The sequence below is a fragment of the Pteronotus mesoamericanus genome, unplaced genomic scaffold, assembly GCF_021234165.1.
Source record: "Pteronotus mesoamericanus isolate MK-2021 breed Mesoamerican mustached bat unplaced genomic scaffold, CSHL_Meso_final contig_130, whole genome shotgun sequence".
In the NCBI taxonomy this organism is placed as follows: domain Eukaryota; kingdom Metazoa; phylum Chordata; class Mammalia; order Chiroptera; family Mormoopidae; genus Pteronotus; species Pteronotus mesoamericanus.
In genome coordinates this window covers 240,131-267,699 of record NW_026555060.1, presented here as the reverse complement: position 1 = coordinate 267,699, position 27,569 = coordinate 240,131, and the positions used below count along the sequence as shown (strand labels likewise).

The 27,569-nt window shown below is 33.0% G+C and overlaps 1 protein-coding gene and 1 pseudogene across 2 annotated transcripts; one reads left to right on the top strand and one right to left on the bottom strand.

Annotated features, from left to right (window-relative positions):
* Positions 1-64: 64 nt before the first annotated feature.
* On the top strand, positions 65-26,194 carry LOC129083677 (sulfotransferase 1 family member D1-like). Of its 2 annotated transcripts, XM_054589584.1 has the most exons (9): positions 65-176; positions 4,861-4,908; positions 8,714-8,871; positions 12,376-12,501; positions 13,496-13,593; positions 19,751-19,877; positions 22,751-22,845; positions 23,717-23,897; positions 25,897-26,194. In XM_054589584.1, the coding sequence occupies exons 3-9, from the start codon at positions 8,724-8,726 to the stop codon at positions 26,007-26,009; spliced, it is 888 nt and encodes a 295-aa protein (XP_054445559.1). In that variant the 5' UTR covers positions 65-176; positions 4,861-4,908; positions 8,714-8,723; the 3' UTR covers positions 26,010-26,194. The 2 variants fall into 2 exon arrangements, with proteins under 2 accessions (XP_054445559.1, XP_054445550.1); XM_054589575.1 differs by lacking the exon at positions 4,861-4,908.
* On the bottom strand, positions 489-6,654 carry LOC129087395 (single-stranded DNA-binding protein 2-like; annotated as a pseudogene).
* Positions 26,195-27,569: the final 1,375 nt, after the last annotated feature.

The following is a 27,569-nucleotide window of genomic DNA, read 5'->3' as shown; positions in this document are numbered from 1 at the left end:
AACAGTGGACTTTGTACAGCTTAATCATTAATGTGTTACTGCTCTGTAGACCTCCCATTTTTCTTAATGCATACAGCTGGTTATCTTGGTTGACTCAAACAACAGGGTGAAATTTCTGCCGATCCATTACTATAGAAGCAAAATCTAGACCTCCAGGTTGTTAAGACAAGTACTTGGTAAGTGATTTATGAGCTATCTTTAAAGCGCCAGTATTTTGTATAAAACTGAACTTAATAATCAAAAAATTAGAAAATGAGAACTGGAAAACTCTCCTATGGAGGTTTTGCCTTAAAAAAGTAACTATTTGGGAATTATTGGGTCCTGATTTCCTATCATAAATGGACAGGATTATATGTCATATTTAAAATTGTATTGAGGTAGTCTGCTCTACTAATTTTAAGTTTATAAAATTAAATATACTTTTAAAAGTCTTTTACCTTCTCAGTTTTTCTGTTTAGTTTAAAGGAATATTCTTGTATAAACCACTGCTAGGATGAGTTCTTAAAAATTCTATGTATAAGAACATAAAAATCAGATCTTGCCCAAAATGATTTGTGTACATCCTTTGGAGTGCCTGGTTGATCACCCAAGTTCTTATTATTGGGAGATTCTTAGAAATACTATCCATGTCTTCTGAACCTAAAGAGCCATTAATGTAATATGTCTCCATTCCTCCTAATCCAACTATGGGTCCATCTGAACCAGGGCCCATTGGAAAAGTAGGCCTGTTAGGTCCAGGACGTACTGTATTCATTAAAGTATACGTGTTGTCTCCTGAGTTGGTTGAATCTGCTGGACTAGGCATGAGGATCTACATAACTCCCAGGAAATGCTGAGGAATATGGTATTGAGTTGGAATTTGTTGGGTTTGGCCAAGGTCTACCACCACCTGGGCCCATGTTCATTTCAGGCATTCCAAGGCCACCTAAAACATACAGTGGGGATCTCATTACCCCTCCATACTTCTGTGGTCCTAAGGGCACCATTCCCCTGGGAGGAGTCATTCCCTACATTGGCCTGCCCATATCTGGATTTCCTTGTTGTCGAGTGGGTCCATTCCACTGGGAAGTAAAAGCTGATCCCCTGAGACAGCTCTAAGTGACTGGATATGTATCTTCAGTGGGGGCCTTGGACTACCAGGGTATCGAGGTATAAAATACTTTTTAAAAATAAATATTTTCCTCAGGTTTATTAGCCAATGTTCTGAACTGTTCTAAAATTATATTTTTATTTTTAATGGTATGTAAATTTGTTCACAATCAACAAGTATAAAGCTGTACTGGACTTAAATCATTATATCCCCAATTTAAAATCCAGACAATGTACAGTTGAAGCCGTATACTGTCATATGATATTTAAGTCTTCAGAAAAGCTAAAAGAAGTTTTTATGTCATTAAAAAAAGTTCGTTTTGGGTCATCAGACTCAGTATCTCATCATGGTCCACAGAATTTAGAGGGTGTTTTCAACATCAATGCGATTCTTTGTACTCCTTGGAATGTTAACAAATGTATACCTTTGTTCATTGCACCTAAGAGCAATGTTCTCTTGCAGTCTGAAATTTGATACAAATAGCTGTGAGAGAGTGCTAAAAACTGATTTCAAAAGGTGATAGTCTTCTCAAATTAGCAGAAATTAACAATGCTTTTAGTTTACATAAATACCATTATTTCTCAAACACACTGCATTTGTCTCCTATCTTCAAAAGAAACTCATGCTATGAAAAGAAACTCATGTACTTACAGAAGTTAAAGATGAGCAAGAAAGAAGGAAACATTTTAAAGGAGAATAATAATATGCCACTGTTAGTGAAAGTACTCTTATATTGACAAACCCACAGCCAATATCTTATTCAGTAGGCGAAAACTAAAAAGAAAGACAGGGATGTTTGCTTTCTCCACTCTTATTCAACATATGACTGAAAATGTAGTCACAACAATCAGACAAGAATAAATAAAAGATAACCAAATTGGAAAGGAAGAAGTAAAACTGTCATTATTTTCAGATGACATGATATTGTATATAAAGAACCCTGAAGATTCCACAAAAAAAAACTGTTAGAATTGATAATTCAGTAAAGTAACAGGATACAAAATACATATGTAGAGATCAGTTGCATTTTTATATACCAGTTTAAATCCTTTTTGTTCATTATTGGTATATAAAGGGAAACTAAGAAAATGATCCCATTCATAATTCATCAAAAATTAAAAAAAACCAACCTGGGAATAAATTTAACCAAGGAAGCAAAAGAGATGTACTCATAAATTTATAAGACACTGAAGAAATACATTGAAAAAGATACAAATAAGTGAAAATACATACCATGTACATGGAGAGGAAGAATTAACATGGTCACATTGTCTGTACTACCCAAAGCAATCTATAGATTCGATGCAATTCTTATCCAGATACCAACTCTGTATTTTACAGAACTAGAATGCATACACCAAAAATCTATATGAAACCACAAAAGACCCTGAATAGCAACAACAAACTTAATAAGAACAAAGTTGGAGGAATCATGCTACCTGATATAAAACTATGTAGTTTAAAGTCATACTAATAAAAACAGCATGGTACAGGCATAAAAACAGACATATAGATCAATGAGGCAGAAAAGAAAGCCTAGAAATAAACTTATGCCTTTTTGGTCAATTATTATTTGACAAAGGAGGCAGGAATTTACAATGGGGTAAAGATAGTCTGTTCAATAAATGGTGCTGGGAAAATTGGACAGTTACTTGGAAAAAAATAAAATAAAATTGGGCTACCTTTTTACACCATACACAACAAAAAACACAAAATGTATTAAGTATTTTAATGTAACACTTGAAACCATAAAAACCTTAGAATAAAACATAGGCAGTAAACTATCATACATTTCTCATACCAAATTTTTTTTTGCCTATGTCTTCTTGAGCAAGGGAAACAAAAAAAAAAAAAGGTAAACAAATGGGACTACATCAAACTAACAAGTTTTTGTGCAACAAAGGAAACCATTAACAAAAAGACAACTCACTGAATAAGAGAAAATGTTCATCAATGATACATCTGATAATCAGTTAATAGTCAAAATTTATAAAGAACTAATACAACTCAACACCAAAAATACAAACAATCAAATTTTTTTAAAAAAGGACAAAGGGCCTGAATAGATATTCCTCCAAAGAAGACATACAAATGGTCAATAGATATATGAAAAGGTGTTCAACATCACTAATCATCAAAAACATGGAAATTATAACCACAATGAGCTATCACTTCACACTTGTCAGAATGGCTGTCATCAATAAACCAACAAAAAACAAGTGTTGGTGAGGATGTGGAGAAAAGGAAACCCTTGTGCACTATTGGGAATGTTGGGGCAGCCACTATGGAAAACAGTATGGAGTTTCCTCAAGAATTTAAAAATGGAACTGCCATATGACCCAGCAATTCCACCTCCGGGAATTTATCCAAGGAAACCTAAAACACTAATTTGAAAGAATATATACACTCCTATGGTCATTGCAGCGATGTTTACAATAGCCAAGTTTTCGAAGCAGCCCAAGTAAGTGCTCATTAGTAAATGAATGGATCAGAAAGCTGTGGTACTTTTGCATAGTGAAATACTACTCAGCTGTAAAAAAAGAAGAAATCCTACCTTTTGCAACAACATGGATGTACCTGGAGAGTGTTATGCTAAGTGAAATAAGCCAGTCAGAACAAAACAAATACCACATGAAATATATAATATGGAAATTATAATGCCTATAAGTGTTCTATAAACATTAATCTTCTTCATAGTCTGTACCTTAATATTACTCCACGTTGTTTTAGCTAACTAGATTTAATTATGGAATATAAAGTAAGATTATTCATAAAATACAGTGTGTAGGAAAAGAACATGGCCTCTTTCCTAGGTATCCAGTGAACAACAAAATGCAATAGTCAAAAGCCAAGAAATTGAATCAATTATTTCAGAGATAAACCACCACAAGTCATGTGTAGAGTACAGAATAACATTTTATGGCTTTTAAGTTTTTATAAATTAGAAGCTTTTATAAATCTCTACTTTAAGTTTTTATAAACGTGAAGCAGTATTTTAATGGGATTTTCAGCAATAAAGTACTATTTTGCTCAACTGCTCATTCTTGTTTCTTCTGTTGTGACTTAAAAAACATAGTTTGCTAATCAAAGAATATTAATTTCACTTAAAATTGTATAATTTTAGAGATGAAACAAACTGGAGTGACCACTTTGTACATTTGCCATATTTTTAGACAGGTAAACTATGGCTCAGAAATAGGAAATAAGTATGAGGGTCATTCTGCTGGTTCACAGAAGAGCTGGGCTCAAATGCCTATCTTCGGTTCCCAATACTGTGCTGAGAAAACTCCCACAAATACAACATTCTTATCATTATGATAGTTTAGCTTTTACATATTCAAAAAGAAGCTAATAAAATCTGTTCTTTTTAGGCCCAGAATCTGTTAAACATAAAGATATCATTTTCTAGGGGAATAATGAATTTTCAGTTTAATATTCACTTTTTTTCTTAATGACTAAGGCACATCATATCTTTAGGTACAATATTTCATTATTTTAACTTGCCAATGGGCCTAAGGGTCAATAGTTTAATTCAGGTAAACATGGACTAACAATGACTTTAACAGCATGAAGGATATTAAATTGTTTCCACGGTCTTAGAGTTATCCTCTAGAAGAAGTTATATTTCAAGGGACATCTTCAGAGAAGTAAACAAAAAATGCCTAAGGGACATGATCATCTACAACACTTCATGAGCTTTTACCAACTCAGTATCTCTCACAGTGTTATACGCCACTTAAAAGTACCACCCTTTTAATGATTTTTTTCAGCTCTGATTCTTAACTTGAGGATCATTTAAAGCTCTCAGGAGTTTAAAGGTAAGTTAAATTTGACTTCATTAGGAGTCATAATGCTAATTTAAACAATTGAACTCATGCAAAATTTGAATACACTGATGTGATTAGTTCATCTTCAAGGGATGATCTAAAATAACCAGGTATTAGCAAAACTACAGATATGCCAAGATATGGAAACTACATAATTTAAGTTAAAATATTTTATTATACAGTTTTCATACATAAAACATGGTTAAAAATGTACAATTTGTTTCTTTAGAAATGGTTCTAATAAAATTTTATATACTTATCTAAAATATGTAAATAATAAATAAAAATATTATTAAAACAAATCAGTGTGAATCAGATTTTCTAAAACTCATTTTATATGCACTGTAGTAGATTAAATCTCCATAAAGCACCTTAAAGTATGCAATATTGAGCAAAAAGGAATACTGCATATCTTTCCTACATAGAATATTCTTTTGTATCTTTAATTAACTAAATTTCATGGTTAAAATCAAATCACACTACCTGTACTACAGGCCTGACAACCAACTTACCATAATATGACAATTCTCCTATGTTGCCTTGTACTGCAATGTATCTTTTCAATGTTTGTATTTTGGAGGTAGTACAGAAAAGTAATTAGTGTCGCTGACTCTGTTGTCAGGTTACTTTGGTTCAAACCCAGTCCTGCTGCTTACTGACAGTGAGACCTGGACAAGCTTCTTAAGCTTTCTATATGTTAATTTCCCCCTTAATAAAATGGGGGAGGATTTAAATGAGAAGACTTTTATGAAAATTAAAAAGCGATACATGCACTGAAAACAGGGTTGTGAGGGTGTATATGTATGAGGGAGTGTGCGTGTATTTTGAATAATGATTTAGAGTGTAAACTCCTTGTTGATTGGGTTTATGACCTACTGACTGATACTTTCTAGTATATCCCAAAGTGTCAGTTGCTAACCAAAGTTATAAAGTTATAATAGTAACATAAAATAATTCAATCCTTAGTTATTCCTCCTGGAGCATTAGTGAAAATTCATTTCATTTCTGTACACATTTATTAACTTCAATAAAGTAAAGGCCTGCTAGGATGAGGAACCTAAGTTCTTATCAAAGAAACAGACATTGTGAAGTGATAATAACACACTAAAAATGCATAAAATAATAACAGTATATTCAAGAGAAGAAAATGGAAAAGAGAGAGCTGTTAGTGGAAAAGAGATTTGTTTTTAGGTCATGAGGAAGACTTTTCAGAAGAGGAGTAATTTGTAAAAAATTTTGAGAAACAAACAGGAGTTTTACAGGTAGATAAGAGAAGTAACAGTATCAGCTCAGACAGAAGATGCAGTTCCAACAGGTAGATGTGAGGGTGTGGATGCTTTTTTTTTTTTTTAATTGCATGTTTCTAGAGGCTAAAGCCTAAGTGCAGTGGAGGTAATCAGAGGGAGGATCAGGATCAGCTCTTGAAACTTTACCCTCTCAGCTACGTGGTTGTGATCAGGTTTTAGAGATATCTTACTGAGAGTTGGCAAGGAACTTAGAGATAAGGGGACAAAATGTTAAGACCATTGCCATAGTACAAGGTTTATAATGATAAGGATATAAATTAAGACATACCTGTATTTTTCTGGGTAATAATAATAATAATAATATAAATAATAGCTACTATTTACTAAATATATACCATGTTTTATCAACATACACATTATATCCATCATATTATTCCTCTACCGCGTGTAGCAGCAATAGCTGCAAAAAGTTAGTAAATCTTACCTCCATTTTAAGATTAGAAAATTGAACTCAGAATTTTGATTTGTCCAAAGTCACGCTGATAATGAATGACAGATCTAGCATATTAATTATAAATTTGGAGACCTTATAGTCTTAACTGCTAAGCTAGTTCATAAAGAGAAGCTGCTTTTCACAGGGATACTTGAAGGAAAAGAAAAAACCAGATTTGTGAGCCAATTAGTTTTGGAAAAATCAAAGAGAAGACAGAATCTAAGATGACTTCCAGATTTCAGACTTGAGTGGTGAGGTGAATGTGGTATCACCAAATTAATAAGGTACACAGTGATTCTAGGACAAGAACTGGTCACTGCAAAGCAAGGTTTGTGAGTTAAATTTGTGATTATTAAATCTGAGATGTCTAAAGAATGTCAGGGAAAAATGAGCAATAGCACTTGGATATGAAGGTCTCAAGCTCAGAATGAACAAATGACAAATCTATCTTCTGGAGGATCAGCTCACAGGTGGCGGTTAAAATCATGGAAAAGTATCTACAATAAGAGAGCCAGCCAGGAACTAGGGGACTCCAAGAAGAACAACAATGCTGTCCTAAATATTCCTTTGAAATATTAAGAATTAAAGAGATGAAAGACCAATCAGAATGTGGTAACATAAAAATCAAGAAAGTTTCAGAAAGATATATGGTCAAAAATATTGAATACCATATATAGTATAGTTTGATATCATGGAGCATAATGCCTGTCCAGCTTTGTCCTTCCTTCTTGAGATTGCTTTGGTTATTTTGAGTCTTTTTTGGTTCTGTACAAACTTTAGGAATGTTTATTTCTGTGAAAGATGTCATTGGAATTTTGATAAGGATTGAATTGAATCTGTAGGTTATCTTGGGTGGTTTGAACATTTTAACAATGTTTATTTTCCCAATCTATGAGCACAGAATATCTTTCCATATATTTGTGTTTTTTTCAGTTTCCTCCCTTTAATGTCTCATAGTTTTTACTGTATAGGTGTTTTACCTATTTGGTTAAATTTATTCCTAGGTATTTTATTTTCTGATGCAATTGCAAATGGGGTTATTTTATTAATTTCTCTTTGTGATATAGATATACAACAGATTTTTTACATATGATTTTGTATCCTGCAACTTCAAAACCTTTTAAAATAAAAAAGGTACTTGGGATGAGGTAAAATAAGGGTAGAATTGGAGGACTTGAAAATAAAGAAAAAGAGAAGATAAAATATAACACTTTGGAAAAAGGTACAAGTTATGTTGATTGACTTCAGAGACTTCCAATTTTAGTTACTGAAGAAAGATTCAGTGGCTGCTAAAGGGTCTCAGCAAGGCTTTTTAATTATTTTCCTAGAACTTCAGAGAAAGAAAAATAACCACTCAGCTCATGTTAAACTGGGAAACAACATGCTTTGTGGAGTAGGACTTAAGTTATATTTCAAACTTTTCCACTTTTTACATATGACATCTAAAGAATGTAACATATGTCACTAAAACTGAAAAGTTCATCAGAACAATGTCCTTCCAATGCTGGATTTACCTTGGGTTCTTTTCTTCTTGACCCCCCTTTTTATTCCTGTAGTCTCTTGTAGATGACTTAGAATAATTTACTTTTATCAGCCTAGGCAGTGATTTGAGAGAGAGAAGTACTAAGTTAAGCTACTTCTGGTTTTATAGTTAAGACAGCTCAATGCAGTTATGGAGCTTATTCAGATTCCCACTGTAATGAATTGACAGTGTGGTGGTTAAGAAAGACAGTTCAAACTCCAAAGTCCTGTAACTTTATTACATATCCCAGAAATCTTTGCCCAAGGAAAAACTGTCCACATTTAAGTACACATAAAAGGTACTGATAATATTATTATATAAACATCACGTATGAAATAAATAGTGCAAGACATCATTGGTTTTCATAATACATTTTTTCCTTCTGCTGATTCATAATACGCAGTAGTACTGTGATCTGATGCTGCTGGATCTAGAGGAATAGAATATTATTTCATTTAATAAAATTTACTTTTACTTGATCAGTGCTACTAAAATAAAAACTTTTTAACTTGTGTCTTTTTGTATAAACTATAGTCTCTCAAAAATGGAAAACAAGCCAGATATCTACAGAAGGGAGTTAGTGGATGTTCAGGGCACCCCTCTCTTTTGGAGCATTGCTGAGGAGTGGTCCCAGGTGGAGTCGTTTGAAAGCCGACCAGATGACCTTTTGATCTCCACCTACCCCAAATCTGGTAAGACCTTTCTATTTATTTGTAAGAGTTGACCCTTGAGTAACATGGTTTGATCTGCACAGACCCATCTATATATTGATTTTTTAAAAAATATATACAATTGGCAGTCCACATCCCTGGGTTGTGCATCAGCAGATTCAGCAGACCACAATGGAAAACAGTATTCTTGATCCTCAGATGGGAACCTGTGGATATGGAGAGCTGACTCTGTGCCTTGTTCTACGTCATTTTGTATAAGAGACATGAGCATCTGGGGATTTTGGTATCTGCAGGGGTCATGAAACAGACATCCTGTGAATATTGGGGAGGGATGTCTGCAGTTAAGTTTCAGGGGAGTCAAAAGTTAGAGTGGGCACCCCTAACACCCTCGCCATTCAAGGGTCATAAGTACTTGTTGATTTGTTATTGATCCATATGTGTTAAGCGCACAGCTCTGCAGATTACTTGTCAAGCAAACACTGTAGCTGTTGCTGGGATAATTTTGAATCAAATTAGACAAACTCACTTTTTATTCCAAAAGGCCCATAATTAAATGGAGCCTCTATATAACAGACAATTAATGCCGTTGTTTTGTTTTCCTTTTTAAATTCAAATAAAAATTAATAAAATTGCATGTACAAATGAAGGTACATTAGAATACAAACATGGATATACATACTTCTATACATTTTAATATTTAAATATTTTGTTCATTTTAATATCTGAGAAATAGTTTGTAAAATATTATTTTATTATTTTAAACATGTTTTATAAATATGTTTAGAAGTACTTTGTTATAAATTTAAAGAACTGCTATCAGAAAAGAGAATTTAAGATGACTCAGTAAGAATAACTTTTATTTCTTCAGGTCTTTTTATGATAGAGTCTTTGTATTTACCCAGTGATAGGTGTACAGAGAAATATCAGAGAAATGAGGCTCTCTTCAACCTTTTAACCAACTCATTTACTTGAGCCCATGATAAGTCAGCTGTTCTAATTACCAAACTCTAAAGTCAATTTTCATTTATATTCTTGTCTCATTTCTTATTAGAAATGAGAAAAATGTTTTTAATTATATTAACCACTGATCTTCTCTTTATAAATATTAATATTTTATATTTTTATATGTTATATTAATATTTAATATAAATATTAAAATTACTTCAAAAAAATACTTAACAAGTTCCGGGAAGAAAGTCCTGAATTTGGGGACTTTTATGGGCCAAAATTATAAATATTGTATGAGCAATGTGGTCCTACCAGAAAGTAAACAAATGTACCATACAGATTTTTATAGATATTAAAAAACAAGCTTGGCAAAAGCTTCTTTTTTTTCTTTCTTTTCTTACTACTTACATTGCTCTCAGAATAGTTCCCCAAACCCAAATTATTTAGCACTATAACTACTTTGTATTTTCTTGTTGAGATACAGGGTTAGAAGAGGGAGAACAATCACTGAGACTGTACATGCTTATTTGATTTATCTGTTTTTGATGTATTGACAAATAGAAAACTCTTAAGATAACCTTTGGAAGATATATTACACAAATAGTTCATCTACAAAGGTGCTGTTTGAAGCTAATTTTTTTTTCTGATGTACTAAATGTTAGATGGCTAGATGGTTACAAATAAATTAATCAAATACTCTCTTTGGTCATTTTTTTTCTTTTCTTTTGTTCCCAGCTAAGATCCAAGTTAACTAACTCTTTACATGAACTAAACCATATCTTTTTTAAAGTCATGTTAAATAAACATTTTCAATTCAAAACATATCTATATTGACATTTCTTTTGATCAGATACATTGGTGAAAATTTGAACCACCTACTGATAGAAAATGTGTTGAATTTAGATCTGTTTTGCTCTGTGAATCATTGCTTAAGTCTAAGCCAGATCAGGCAACAAAATATTCAGGTATAATACTGATTTGTCCCACCTTTTACCTAGCACTGTAGTTGTCTGAGTTAGAAGGATGGGGATGAGTCTTGTACTCATGGTTTAGGGACAAGAAGGAGTAAGAATCATCCACAGAAATGACTAATTAAAAATGAGGCATAAAGTACTCTAATATCTGGAACTAATTCAAAGGTACTTCCAAAAACAGATAATTTTTCTAAAAATTTACTCTTTGCATAGATTATTTAATGTAGTTTTTTAGTTTCCATCAATGATTATTCAATTTAGAGACTATCATTGCACATTTGGTAAAGAGGAAGGAAATAGGAACAGTGAAAAAGATACTTTTCTGCTATGTCTTATAATGACTTTTTAACAGTACCTTGATAATTTGATTATCAAGTCACATAGTTAAGTAGACCATATGCTTATGTACATTAGATCCATTTCTCAGAGACTGAAGACCAGAGTGACTTGATCCACTGTGCTCAAACAGGATATGCAGTCTTTGATTTTGTTAGCATCCCACTGGTCACTACAGATACAATCACAAAAAATTCCCTTTGTTTCCTTTCAACCCCTTGTTTCTCTTCACCCTTCCACCAAATGTTGTACATTTTTACTGGAAGTAACCTCAGTCCCAAAGAATAATAGTCTTTTTGATATTAATAGGAAATGTACAAATTGGTGTTCAAACTCACTAAAATTGGCTGCTTCCCCCATCTATCCCACACAGGAAGATGCGGCATCATTACCTACACAATGTCTCTCTTTTTAAAAATTTTATGTATTGATTTTGAAAGGAGGTGGGAGAGAGAAACAGTTTGTTGTTTGTGTTGCAGCCTCACTAGACTTGGCAGATCCACTCAAGACTCAGGGAAATGGAAGAAAATGCATGGAGCCATGGGAATGCTTCACATGTCTTTATTTGGGGGAGTCACACAGGCCACGAGCCTGTGTCTTTGTGTGCCCTCACTCCCTCTCTCCTTGAGAAGCCCCTATTTTCATAAGTACTAGAAGTAACAAAGCCAGCCTCAGGCCAAGAATTGAAGTAACATAGCATGAGCAGCACGTATGAGCCCACTCATGGCTAAGGGGCAATTTATTGTACCCAAACTCAAGGCTATGTGAACACTGCTTTATCACACTCCTTCAAGGTTGTGAGAAGCTGCTCCCTCTAGTTACCCAAGCACTTGGGTCAGGAAGCCAGACTGTCTCCACTTACCTTACATCATTGCACTTATTTATACATTCACTGGTTGCTTCGTATATGTGCTCTGACCAGAGCGCTAACCTGCAAGTGTGGCATATCAGGAAAATGCTCTAGCGTAACTGAGCTACCCAGCCAGGGCCCACAATGTCTCTTTTATACCCCACATTTTACTTTTGTGAACATTTTAATCAGATTTCACACACACACACACACACACACACACACATACACACACACACACACACACACACTGCATATGTATATGTTCAAGACAGATAAGGATATCCGCTAGGAAAAGAGAGAAAAGGAATGAATACAAAGAGCACATTTTTGTTTTTGATATTACAAAACTTCTTGTGGCCCTCTCATTCTCTTTTTGACAGCAAAGTTTAGAGTTCTTCCTATTTTTTTTTTCAGGCACAACCTGGGTCAGTGAAATCCTGGATTTGATCTATAACAATGGGGATGTTGAGAAATGTAAACGGGATGCAATATACAACCGAGTACCATTCATGGAACTTATAGTACCTGGAATTGAAAATGGTATTTCCTTTTCACTATAAGAGTAAATTTCCCTATTTTTTAATTTGTGGTGTCTAGTGGAGTCCTGATAGAAAATGACACAGACAGAGCTTGAACAGCTGAATCATAAGTTTCTATAATAGAAGAGTAAGAATTTGGTTATTCCAACAACCATACTATACTCTTCTTTCCCCCAAAGATAATATCTGTATAAAAGGAGATTTTGATGAGTATATTTTTTATTAACAGGACAGAAGGAAGTATTTAATTCTGAATACTAAGTGATCATTATACAGTAAAAATTCAGTGTTTGATCCAATATAAAATCACATCTGCTCCTAGTTATCTGATGTTCAGACTCAAGAAAAAGAATTATGTGCATATAAGGTCTTACGTTATCAAAAATTTTTAAATTAGCCATGAACCTTACACCTTAATTTGATTTCAGAATTTTAATATAAGAAAGTTGGAAAGAAATTTACAAATAAAAAATAGTCATGGGGATGTAAATGGTACTAAATTTAAATTGGGATGATTATTTCATAAGATATTGTAACATCTAATCACTGTGTTGTACACATGAAACTAATATATAATATTGTATGTCAACTGTAAATAAAAAACGAATTTGAAAAAAGATATTTTAGGATGTCAAGAAAGAAAGATGGAAAGTGATTTCCCACATTGTAAAATGAGACAAAGAGGAAAATACATGATAGAAAATGTGGATGTTTTTGCACATGACCTCCTGATGTGTCCGCCTCATGAAGGTATAGCTGAAGATTTTATAGACACTTATAAAGAGAATAAACTCTACTACTCATAGGCAGTAAAACAGCCTAACTAACCAGGATTTATCATTTAAAAGAATCTCATTGCACATTTTAGAAGTATATGAGGCCTTTAGCCATTTCAAGCTATATAGTGGAGTTAAAGTTTACAAAGTCTTAGATTATAGTGTAATTGACCTTTATGATTCCACATTTATAATGTGATTTAACTTTTATGCTTGTAGGCATTGAGGATTTGAAAAAGATGCAGTCTCCTCGATTAGTGAAAACACACTTACCTGTTCAACTTCTTCCTTCTTCATTTTGGAAGAATAACTGCAAGGTAGCAAATTTTAAGAAAAAATCCTTATTTGTGTTGTAATTTCTTTTACTAATTATTTAGGCATTAATATGGGGGATTTCAACCCTTGGGTAAATCATTGGAAAACTAATAATGTGGTCCCTATATCCTAAGGATAAAAATAATACCAATGGATTTCAGTGCTATAGGTAAGGGATTACACTCAGTGCCCAAACCCTGAGACTCTCTCAAGTTTTTAGTTCTTTACAATGCCCACCTTCCTGTCTAAATCTTTTCATCACTGTCTACCTATAAACAGTAGACATTTAAATAACCCCAGACCTGCTTATTCATGAATTCAGTGTGGTAGCAATTTATAAATATATAATTATATATAAATTATATATTATATTTATAAATACATATAATTATAAATATATTATATATAATTATATTTAAATTATATACAATATATAATATATAAATGATATGTTATTTATATTATTTTATATTTATACATTTATATATTTATATTATAATTAGATATAATATGTATAAATATATATTTTATATATAACATATAATTTATGGATTAGTTTTAGACTTCTTTTGTAATAATCCTCTTATTTCAAAAGTAATATCAGGAAGAAAGTGCATATAACATAATCTATATCTTGATGAATTTTCACAAAGTGAACATATCCATGAAACCAGCACCTAGATCAAGAAATTGAACATTATACCCTGGCTGGTGTGGCTCAGTATATTGAGCTCTGGCCTGTGAACCTTAAGGTCTCCAGTTAGATTCTCCATCAGGGCACATGCCTGTGTTGTGGGCCTGGTCCTGGATTGGGTGTATACAAGAGGTGACTGATCTGTGTTTCTCTCATGCATCACTGTTTCTCTCCCTCTTTTTTTTTTCCTTTCCCTTCTCTCTAAAAATAAATAAAATATTTTTTTAAAAGAAATTGAACATTAACAGCACCCTAAATGCTCTGTTCTAGTACATTTCTAGGCAAGAATCCCTATCTCCAAAGATAACCCCTACCCAGAAAGTTTTCGTCATAAATTTGTTTGTTTGTTTTGTCTGTAATCATCAAATATGTAGTCTTGAATATTGAGCTAATTTCATTTAACATAATGTTTGTGAGATCAATTCTTATCATTGTTGTTATTTTGTTTCTGTTTTGTTTATTGTAGCCTTCTAGATCACAAAATATGATACCCTGAGCAAAAGAAGCTCATTAGAGGTACAAATTCTCAGGCCCAATTCAGACCTACTGAATCAGAAACAGTGGAGGTGGGATCCAGTCATCTCAGTTTTAATAAGACCTGGTGAATTTGATTCATGTCAACGTTTGAGAACCACTGATGTTAGGCATTTCATTATGTGTATCTGAATATTTCATAGCTTACTTATCTGTGGTACTATTGGTGGACAGTTGGGTTGTTGTTAGTTGTCAGAAATTAAAATAGTGCAGCAATGTACATTCTTACACAAGCCTTTCATTGCATATATATGTACACATTTTTCTTTGTTAGATATCCTGGTATGGAATTGCTGGGTCTTAAGGTATGCATTTGTTCACCTTTAGTAGATATTTTCAAACATCTTTTCAAATCATATACACCAATTTAAACTTTGAAAACATTGTGTAAAAGTTGAAGTAACTCAAGATATTGCTAAAAATATTTAACTTTAGCCATACTAGCAAATGTCAGGTGGCATCTCATTGTGGTTTTACTTTGTATTTCTCTAATGGCTAATTAGGTGAAGAAGATTTACATTGCTTAGATATTTTTCTGAGGTATCTATTCAAGTTTTTTGCCTTTTTTTCCCTATAGGAGCTCCTTCCTTTATATTATTAAAGAGAAATACTCCATATGCTTTGAATACAACTCCTTTGATTAGATAATTTCTTATTTTAAAAAGTTACTATTGAATTTATTTGGGTGACAGTTAATAAAATTATGTTTCAATTATACAATTCTATAATACATCATCTGTATATTGTATTGTGTGTTCTCCATCTAAAGTCAAGTCTCCTTCTATCACCATTTATACTCCCTTTACCTCCTTCTACCTCCTCCCAACCCTGTTTTCCTCGGGTAATTACCATACTATGTCTATGAGTTTTTTCTTAATCCCTTCACCTTTTTCACCCAGCCATCCAACCCCCTTCACTTCTGAAAGCTACCAGTCTGTTCTCTGAATCTATGAGTCTGTTTCTATTTTGTTGATTTTGTTCATTAAATTCCACACATAAGTGAAATCTTATGGTATTTATCTTTCTCAGATTGGCTTATTTCATGTACCATAATGCTCTTCAGGTCATTCCATGATGTTGAAAATAGTAACAGTTCCTTTTTTTCCCCACAGCCAAATAGTATTCTGTTGTGTAAATGTACTACAGCTTTTTTATTCACTCATCTACTGATGGACACTTGGGTGGCTTCCAAATCTTGCCTACTGTAAATAATGTTTCAATGACTATAGGAGTGTATATATTCTTTCAATTTAGTGTTTCAGTTTTCTTCAGATATATTCCCAGAAGTGGAAATGCTGGGTCATAAGGCAGTTCCATTTTTAATTTTTTTGAGGAAATTCCATACTATTTTCCACAGTGGCCATACCAACCTACATTCCCATCAACAGTGCAGGAGAGTTTCCTTTTCTCCACATCCTTTCCAACACTTGCTGTTTGTTGATTTATTGATGATAACCATCTTGACAAGTGTGAGGTGATATTTCATTGTGGTTTTAGTTTGCATTTCTTCTTAGTGATGTTGTGCATCTCTTTATATGTCTATTGGCCATCTGTACATCTTCTTGAAGAACTGTCTATTTAAATGTTTTGTCCATTTTTTAAATTGTATTGTTTGTGTTTTCAGTGTTGAGTTGTATAAGTTCATTATAAACTTTGGATATTAGCACGTTATCAGATGTATCATTGACAAATATGTGCTCCCTTTCAGTAGCTCATCTTCTCATCTTGTTGATGGTTTCCTTTTCTGTGAAAAAACTATTTAGTTTGATATAGTTCCATTTTACTTTTTATTTTGTTTACCTTGCCTGATGATATGTACAAGAAAAAATATTGTTATGAAAAATATTTGATATTTTACTGCCTATTTTGTTTTCTAGGATTTTTATGATTTTGGGGGTTATATTAAAGTAATTAATTCATTTTGAGTTTATTCTTGTGTATGGTGTAAGAAGGTGGTTTCTTTTCATTTTTTTGCATGTGTCTGTCTAATTTTCCCAACGTTGTCTTTCCTCCATTGTATGTTCTTGCCTTCTTTATCAAATATTAATCTACCAAAAAGCCATGGATTTATTTCTGGGTTCTCTATTCTCTTCTAATGATTTAAATGTCTGTTTTTATGCCGTGCCATGTTTTTTTGATTACTTCGGCCTTGTAGAATAATTTGATATCAGGTAGAGTGATTCCTCTATCTTTGTTCTTCTTCAAGATTGCTTGGCTACTTGGGGTATTTTGTGGTTTTATACAAATTCTTGGAATATTTGTTATAGTTCTGTGAAATACTAATATGACATTAGTGTCTTGATAGGAATTGTCTTGAATCTATGGATTGCTTTGGGTAGTATGGACATTTTAATGATTTTAATGCTTTCTATCCATGAACACAGTACATGCTTCCACTTATTTGCATTTCAATTTCTTTTTTCATTGTCTTACAATTTTCCAAGTACTGGTCTTTTACATTTTTGGTTAAATTTTTTCCTAGGTATTTTATTTTATCTTGATGCAATTGTATATGGGATTATTTTCTTAGTTTCATTTTCTGATAGTTCAGAAAATGCTACTACTTTCTGGATATTTATTTTATATCTGACACTTTAGTGAATTAATCAGCTTCAGTAGTTCTTTGGTGGAAACTTTAGGGTTCTCTATATTCATCATCATGTCATCTGCAAATAGTGACAGTTTTATTTATTCCTTTCCAATCTGAATGCATTTTTTTTCTCCTTGCCCACTTGCTGTGGCTAGCACTTCCAGCATCATAGTGAATGAGAGCTGAAAGCAGATATCCCTGTCTTTTTCTTGACCTGAAGGGAAACAATTTTAGTATTGACTCATTGAGTAGGATGTTGGCTGTGGGACTGTCATATATGGTATATTCATTATGTTGAGGATTGTTCCTGCTATCCCACCTTTCTGAGAGTTTTTATCATAAATTTGTGTTAGGTTTTATCAAATGCTCTTTCTGCATCTATTGATATGATCATAAGGTTTTTACCTTTCATTTTGTACATATGGTGTATCATGTTAATGAATTTGTGATATTATACCAACCTTGTATTCCCAAAATAAAGCCTACTTGATCATGGTGTATGATCCTCTGAATGTGTTGCTGGACCTGGTTTGTTAATATCTCATTGAGGATTTTAACATTTATTTTCATCAAGGTTATTGTTCTATAATTTTCTTTCTTTATAGTGTTTTTATCTGGTTTTGGAATTAGGATAATGTTGGCCTCATAAAAAGAGTTTGGAAGTCTTCCCTCCTCTTGGATATTTTTTTTTAATAGTTTGAAAAGAATAGGTGTTAGTTCTTCTTTAGATGCTGGGTAAAATTCACCTTTGATTCAACCATCAGGTCCAGGACTCTTATTTATTGGGATCTGTTTGATTATTGCTTCAATTTCATTATTTGTCATCAATCTACTCATATTTTCTGATTCTTCTTGATTCAGAGTTGGAACATTGTATATTTCTAGGAATTTATTCATTTCATTCAGATTACCCACTTTGTTGGCTTATTGAATTGTTCATAATATTTTTGTGCAATTGTTTTAATTTTTTGGTGTAAGTTGTTACTTCTTCCCTTTATTATTATTTTTTATTTGGGTCTTTTCTCTGTTTTGCTTGATGGCTTTGGTTAAAGGTTTATCAATCCAGTTATTCTTTCAAAAATCTAGCATTTGGTTTCATTGATCTTTTGTATTGTTTTTTAGACTCTATTTCATTTATTTCTGCTTTGATTTTTATTACTTCTTTTCTTCTACTCACTTTGGTCTTTGTTATTTGTTTAATTATTTGAGATTTTTCTTGTTTCTAAGATATGCCTGTAATGATATGAATTTCCGTCTTAGGATTGCTTTTGCTGTGTCCCATAAGTTTTAGTTTGTTTTGTTCTCACTTTTATTTGTTTCAAGATATGCTTTGATTTTTTTCTTGATCTCACTGTTAATCCATTCACTGTTTAGTAACCTGCTATTTAGCATCTCTGTCTTTGTGTGTTTTCTAGTTTTTTTCTTGTGATTGGTTCTTAGTTTCATACCCTTATGGTCAGAGAAGATGCTTGATATGATTTCAATCTTCTTAAATTTATTGAGACTTTTCTTGTGTCCCAACATGTGATCTATCCTAGAAAACATCCCATGTGCACTTAAAAATATTATATATTCTACTGATTTGGGGTGAAATGCTCTGAAGATACCAATTAAATTATTCTGGTCTAGTGTGTCATTTAAGGCTGCTGTTTCCTTTTTGATTTTCTGCCTGGAAAATTTATCCATTGATGTCAATGGGGTGTTAAAATCCCTTACTATTACAGTATTACTGTTGGACTCTCTCTTTATGTCCATCAAGATATGTTTCATGTATTTAGGTAAATCTATGTTGGGTGCTTAAATATATACAAGGATTATATCCTTTTGTTGTCTTGATCCCTTTATCATAATGTAGTGTTATTTGTTTCTTTAAAGTCTTTGTTTCAAAGTTAATTTTGTCAGATATAGTATTATTTTTGCACAAAACCTCTTTTCCATGCTTTTATTTTTAGTCTATGTGTTTTTCACTATGAGGTGTGTTTTCTTACCCACTCAGCTATCCTATGTCTTTTGATTGGAGCCTTTAAGCCATTTGCATTTAAAGTGATTATTGATAGGTATTTATTTATTGCCATTTTATTCTTCAAAATTATCTTCCTCTTCTTCTCTCTCTTCTCCTTTTTTTCTCTCCTCCTCCTCCCTCTTCTTCTTCTCCTTCTCCTTCCTCTCCTTCTCCTCTTTTTCCTCCATCTTCTTTTTCTTTTTCTTCTCCTCCTCATTCTTCTCATTCTCTTTCTCCTCCACCTCCTTTTTCTTCTTCCTCAAGAAGACTCTTCAACATTTCTTGTAATATTGGCTTGATAGTAGTGAATAAAATTATGATTTCTCATATTCGCCACAGATTGTCTATGTGGCACGGAATGCTAAAGATGTGGCTGTGTCTTACTATCATTTCTACCAAATGGCAAAACTGCACCCAGAACCTGGTACCTGGGAGGAGTTTCTGGATAAATTCATGACTGGGAAAGGTGAGTCCAACTCTTATTTTAATCATGAAGTTCCATAATATAAAGATTAATATTTTTTGGTCAGGAGATATAAAATTCAGATATAATTTTATATTTATTATAAACCTAATATGTGACCAGCACTCTACTAATGTGTTAAGAAGACAATAGAAGAAGGATAATACATAGTCATCTCTTCCCTTTAGGAACTTTTGAAGAATAGGTGACACACAGATTTTTCAGCCCTTTGTCTCATTGTTTCATTAGTACTTGGTGACTACTACTAGGTACTTTCTTCTCTTGCTAACTATGCTATTTTATTGTTTTGATTTTATACATTTTTCGTGGACTCTCTTTTCTTTACCTTTCCTTCAGTTTTATTCTATAAACTGAAAGTTCTTAAATAATGATTTTTATCCTCAAGGTTTTCTTTTTCTATCTGTATATCCTCTTTCAGGAAAACATACTCATACCCATGGTAGTAACTCTACTTTTAATTCTCATATAAACATTTTTTAATAAAAAGTCTCCTTTCAAGGCAAATGCATCTCAATAGTATCTTACAAATTTTTGCTCCTGCCATTGTTTGGACTGTTTTCTATCCATAGAATATCTATGCATTCTTTTTTTATTTTCCTAAATATTGTCACATGTATTTTCTAAGAACAAGTGTATTCTCTTACATAAATACAGTACTATGATAAAACTCAGGTATTTATATTGCTACAATACTTAAGGTCTATGGACCTTGTTCATATTTTGCCCATTGTCCCAATAATGTTTTTTAATAGCAATATGTACATATTTCTGGTCCATGATCCAATCCATGATCACACATCATATACTACATTTAGTTGTCATGTCTCTTCAGTCTGTGATCTTGGACAATTGTAAAGGTCATAAAATAAGACGGACCAGTTGTTTTACGGAATGTCCCTCAGCTGGGGGTTTGCCTGATTTTTCCACATGATTATATTGAAGTTATGAATTTTTGGTGGGATACCATAGAAGTGATGGTGAATTCTTCTTGCATCATATCAGGAAATGCAAGGTGTCAGTTTGTCATCTTCTGGTATCATCAATTTTGATCACCAGGCCTGCCAGTTATCTCCACTGTGAAATTGCTACTCTTCCTAGAACCAGATATATTCTGCTATCTCCGAGCCCTTTCTTCACCTCTCCTTTCCCGATGCTTTTCTCTCTTTCTTTCCCTCTTCTATGAACAGCTGTACTATTTATTGTTTGCATTATTCTCTGCGATCTTGCTCTTCTAGTTTTAGTTTTATTTAGCAAAAGTTGTATTCATTTGCTAATGTCGTCACAACAAAGTACCACAGACTGAGTGGTTTACACAAGAAAAATTTATTTTCCGACAGTTTTGGAAGCTAAAGTCCAAGATCAAGAAGTCCTCCTGATTGATTTCTTCTGAGGCCCTTTTCCTTGGCTTGGTGATGACCATCTTCTCTCTGCATCTTTACATGATCTGCTCTCTGTATATGTCTGTGTTGTAATTACCTCTTCTTATAAGGAGACCAGTCCTATGGGATTAGGATTTGCTGGGGATGTGGAAACTTCCCCCTTTCCTTTTTAGTTCTTCTGGCTAGTAGAATGATTAAAATGGCCTAAGGCAGATTAAGAAAAGAGAAATCAAATTTTAATACATGCACATGGAGAATTCACATAAAAATGAAAATTCAAAGACAGACAGGCAAAATGAGGTATATATGTCATTCTGAACAAAAGAGGAAGAATGAGGGAAATGAAGCAAATGACCAAGGGGTTTTCAGTAAACAAATATTTATGACTACCTTAAAACAATGAGACACATGAAAAAGTTTGATCAAATGGGCTTTGGTAGGTTGCTCCCTGTCTACCATTCTTAGTTCAAATTAAATTGGAATTATCCATAATGATACGATCCTTCCTGGAGCACACCTACTATCTTAAATACTTTTAATCAGTAAAGGGGAAGGTCAAAATTCCTTCCTGAGCCTCTGAGCCTTGATTGTTTTCAGTTTGAAAAAGTCTGCATATCAGAATGGCACATCTTGGTGGCACTCATTCTGAACACAGACCTACAGTAATAACCTTATTTTAACTTACCTCTTTGAAGACCAAATATAGTCACATTCTGAGGTACTGGGCTTACGACTTCAACACATGATTTTTGGGGTATACACAATTCAGCCATTCTACTCTGCCTTCCAGTCCCCCCAAATTTATGTCCTTACATGCAGAATACATTCACTCCATCTCCAAAGCTCCAGAAGTCTTAAACTATTGCAGCATCAACTCTGGATCTAAAATCTCATCTAAATATCATATAAATCAGGTATAGGCGAGAGTTAAGGTATGGTTCATTTTAAGACAAAATCCTTTTTTAGCTGTGAACCTATGAAACCAGATAATCTTACAAAATAGTGTTGGGACAGATATAAGATATACATTTTCATATGAAACCAAAGAAATATAAATCAGAAGCAAAAAAACACCTAAAATCTAGCAAGGCAAATTCCATTAAATTTTATGGTTTGAGAATAATCATCTGGATTAGGACCTATCCTAATGACCTCATTTTAACTTAATTACCTCCTTTCAGATTTCATGTCTAAATTCAGTCATATTCTAAAGTACTGACTGGAGTTCAGGACTTCAACGTAAGAATTCTGGGGAGCACAATTCATCCCATACCAGAAGTACTTCATCCTTCTTTTAGACTGTAAATTCAGTGAGAGCAGGGATGATTTGATATAGTTCTGTTGTACTACTGTCTCTTTCTCTTGAACTAATTAGTAAATAGTATGTATGTATTAATAATGATAACTTGGAATAACATTGAACTATTCTTTATGTAAGTAGTTTTAATTTTACAAACATTTTATCTTTTAATGTAGTGTGTTTTGGCTCTTGGTATGACCATGTGAAGGGTTGGTGGGAGAAAAGGAAAGATTGTCGTATCCTCTACTTATTCTATGAAGACATGAAAGAGGTGAGAGACAACCACAATTTCTTCTTTATTTTTTAAGGAAACCTAAGCTTAACCTTCTTCGTATCACAGTTTCCTTTCCTCTTGATCTATAAATATGACTAATCTACTATCCTACTAAGTCTGACTTGAAAATTCACCTTTCCTTCAATCCAGTTCTTTCTACCACCACTACTTCCTACCCTCGTTCAGGCAACTATCTTGATTTATTCAGACTATCTCATTTTGTGTCTCTTATCCATTCAGAGAGAATGATCTTGAAACCTAAATCAAAATAGTGCCAACTTCCTTTTTCAAAACTCTTCATGGCTTCTGTCTCTATGTGAAATATGAAATCATTAAGATAATATATAAAGTTAAACATTTTTTTGTCCCTGTCTCTCTCTCCAGCCCCTACAAGGCCACCATTTCCTGTCTCTATAAGTGAACCTACGTGTCTTCATTTAAATGTTACTTCTTCATAAAATTCTCTTATGTCCATGATGTCAAATAACCTACCTTGTTATTATCTATTAGAGTCTGTTTTATTGCTATTGTTCTTTTACTAGTATCTACTACCACTTCTAATTATTTTATGTATGTGTTTCTTTACCTATGCTTTCTTGTCTCCTTTACTATAATGTAAGATACATTAATGCAGAAACTCAAAGCATCTTGTCCATAGTTGCTTCCCCAAGTGGCGAGCACAGTGGAGAAACAATGTTAATTTCCTTATTTATGGAATATGTACCTGGGAAAGCAAAATGAAAAGTATGGATGAAATATAAAATAATTTCCTCTACCATATTGACATACGTAGAACCTAACTGAATGTATTTGCCTACTTCATGACTAGTTCTACCTGAAATATTTCCTTGTCTTTATATTCTTTTAGGATCCAAAGCGTGAAATTCAGAAGTTGTTAAAGTTTCTAGATAAAGATCTACCAGAAGAAACTGTGAATAAAATCATCTATCATAGTTCTTTTGATGTGATGAAGCAGAATCCTTGTGCTAATTATACTACTGTACCAACATTTGATATGGATCATACTGTGTCTCCCTTCATGAGAAAGGGTGAGAACATCATATATTAGCTGCTATAGAGCTTGATAGCCACATTAAAGAGAGTATAGGTGAATTAATAGGAGCAATATTATATGAGATGGAAAGAGAATGAGAAAAAATTAGGAAAACCAAAAACTTATGAGAATATAATTTATGGCAAAGAAACTATCATTGCTGCAACACTAACATGTAAGAGAAGTCTCTAATGAGAAATGTTTACTCAAGAGCCTATGTATCAATAAGCATGAGTCTTGGCACCAATTTCTATATCAGAAGAATGTCCTTCACTTGTCTTAATTATCTAGATATCTGTTCTTCATTTCTTAGAAATTTTGCTGTGGCCAGTAGCAAGCTTACATGATGTTAGACATACTAAATTAATGAGGAAAAGTGTCAACTCCTTGAGGTTGTTGCTATGATTATGGTAAATCATTGTGTCCTTGCCTTTGAATTCAATGTATAACTATCATCTTGCACAAAACAGTACCTTAACATGTAATAAATATGAGTTTTATTGAATTGTATGTGAGGGGAAGAGAGAGAGAGAGAGATGAATTTTGTTAGTCTTGTATGTATTACTCAGCTTTGATATAAAACAAACTCCCAACAATCTCAGTGGTTTAAAACCACAAGATTAATTTTCACTTAATATTAGTGGTTATAAGTCACCCTCTGGCTGTGGCAGTTGTGCTCAGCTCTTTTTGAGTCTGATCAGTGTTTATTGACTCTTATGGGCTTAGCCTCTTGTATCTTCCCTTTCTGAAACCCCAGCTGAAAGAGCTGCCGCTTTGTAGGATGTGCCAATGTTATGGTTTAGAGGAAGAGAAAGAGAGGTAGTGGAAACTTGGCAATGCTTTTTAAAAGTTTCTGTTCAGATGTGGTATATATTGTACCTATTCAAATTCCACTGTCCAAAGCATATAAAAAATTTAAGCCCACAGTTAGAGAGGCAAGGAAGAATCACACAGCATATGACAATTGTCAGAGATATAAAATTTAACAGTGAAGGAAAGAATGAATCTTCCAAACTGAGACAGTTTTGGAGAAACAGGTGTTTTGGTGAGAGACTATGAAGGGAACTATTAAGAGTAATTTTAATTACAATGTGTCGCCATGCATTCTAGAGATTTTTCTTTTAAAAAGTAAGTATGCCATGGATAAGCATAGTTGGGGATATCTGAATCCCAAACACCGATGATTTTGCCTCCTAGGAGACATTTGGCAATATCTGGAGGTATTTTTGATGATCATGATAGGGGTATGTAACTGACATCTAATATGTAGAAACAAAGGGTGCTGTTAAACATCCTAAAATGCAGAGAGAATGCCCACATCCTTCTCAAGAAGAATTGCCTGGCATCAAATGCCAATAGTGCAGATATAAACACAATGCCAAAGTTGAGAAATCCTCAGATTCCAGGTGTATCTTCTGGGTTACTCTGTGAAATATTCTATGAAAATGGCACTGCTTTATCACATATTTATTTCAAATTTTGTGTACTGTATCCTTCCTTTGAGGTTTTAGATATGGTCAGCATTTTGAAGATTGAACAATCCTGTAATAAAAACATATTCAATTACATTTAACCCAATAATTTTCCAATCTTACTTGATCATAGAATTTTTAAAAATAAATTATCATCTGACATTGAAAAATAAGGTTTTAAAATGACTGAAAAATTCTCTGTATCCTTTGCTAACAAATCTCTTAAAGCCAAAGAATAAATATTTGATATGTTGGCTATTCTCCCGGTGACATATCTTGAAGCTCCTTAAAATATTTTCTTCTTTATATAAGATGTGGGGAAAATACATAGGAATTTTTGGAAAACTAAGAAGGTCTAGGAGTCTGGGAGTGGCAGTAGTAGTTAAGGAATGGAGTTATGGAGTGAATATGGCATTCTAAAGTTAAAGACTTAAAAATGTAAGTGTGATGATTCAAACTAAAACTGATCTTAGAAAGTACTTTTACAGTAATCTCAAACTGATGATTTATCTTTATTTTCAGGCATTGCAGGAGACTGGAAAAACAAGTTCACTGTAGCCCAATATGAGAAATTTGAAGAGGATTATGAAAAGAAAATGAGAGGTTCTACACTGAAGTTTCGTTCAGAGATCTAAGAATTACCTACTCTTTGTCCAACTCCTTTGATGGCACTTTAATTAGAAAAATATCTCTTTAAACATGTAGTGAAAGAAAACTCTATATATTTGCTTACTTAATAATGTTAATGATTTGTAATAGAATATTCAAAGAATTTCAAAGTTTACATATGAAAAATCAGTACTGTATGATTTTAACTACTTGCCACAATGTTTTTACTATTCTTAAAGACTAAATGAAATAAAGTTTAAAAGTATAAATTTACCTGCTTAGTTTTTTTTTAATTTAAGCTCTGGGTCTTTGAACTTGCAAAGAAGATACTTGAGTCTTCATAATAGATTGATTAGAACCAAATATTTCCCAAAAGGTTTTAATTTCTCTTTGTTATATGCTTAAAATGATAACTATGTGTGGTGATGGATGATAACTAGACTTCTTGTGATCATTTCACAATATATACATCATTAAATCACTTTGTTGTACACCTGAAACTCATATAATGTTATACATCAATTACATCTCAGTTAAAACAACAATTGAGAGTACCCCTGTCAACTTCTTTGTCTTCCTAGAATTTTTCTGTTTGCTCAGAATATTGTAGTGCTGTCATACATGGTTTGTGATTATCTGACATGAGTGAAAACAGAAAACCCGGTATTTTTGTGCTGCCTATCACTACAAGAACCAATAGGTAGAGACAAGACTGAATCTTCAGAGGTGCTTTATTCAGATGCCACTGATTTGATAGAACAGTGGGCTATATACTCTCAAAACCATCTTAATATCTCATCCCAAGCCAACATTTTTATTAGAAGAAAATGGAGGTAAAGGACTTGGACAGCATGTTATTTGGAAAAGAGCTGCAGTCTGAGGACAATTTTCCTAGTATTTCTTTATCTGATAATCAATAATTCTTTATCTGTGTCACAGACGTTCCCTCCCTGGAGCACAATGGCTCAGATATCATCTCCATTTGACAAAGGTTGAATTGCTTGTCAACATCCCAGAGTCACGTAGGTGATGTATTCTGGTTCCTGGAATAATAGCTTTCCAAGTGTTTTAATCACTTAATCTATCAACTAAGTATAAAATCTTTAACTCTTTTTGAGTTCCCCCATCATAAGGACAAAGTAAGGTTGCCAGTGTGAGTCTATAAATTTTATTGGAATAAAGTTCAATGTCTTTATTTTTGTCATTATATATAATTATACATAATTGTTATATACATAAATGGACAAAGAGAAACAGGGAGGGAGAGAAGAATGAAATATATAAATAATTGAATTGCATTTTATTGATTTTAGTGCTCTATGGAGTGCATGCATGCTACTGGAGACCGATCTTATAAATCACAGATAATAACCCTTGACTTCTTCTTCAATGCCATAGAAGAGTTAATTATTTGTTTCCACACTTCTTTACCACCAACATATTAATTTCAGAGGTTCCACTACCTTTCACTGTCTAAGAATTTCCCATTACTCTCTATATAATCTCTCATGCTCTTAGAGATTATATATGCTCTCCATATAATCTCTCAGGTTTCTGAAGGATGTACTTTGACTCCAGCATTTAAG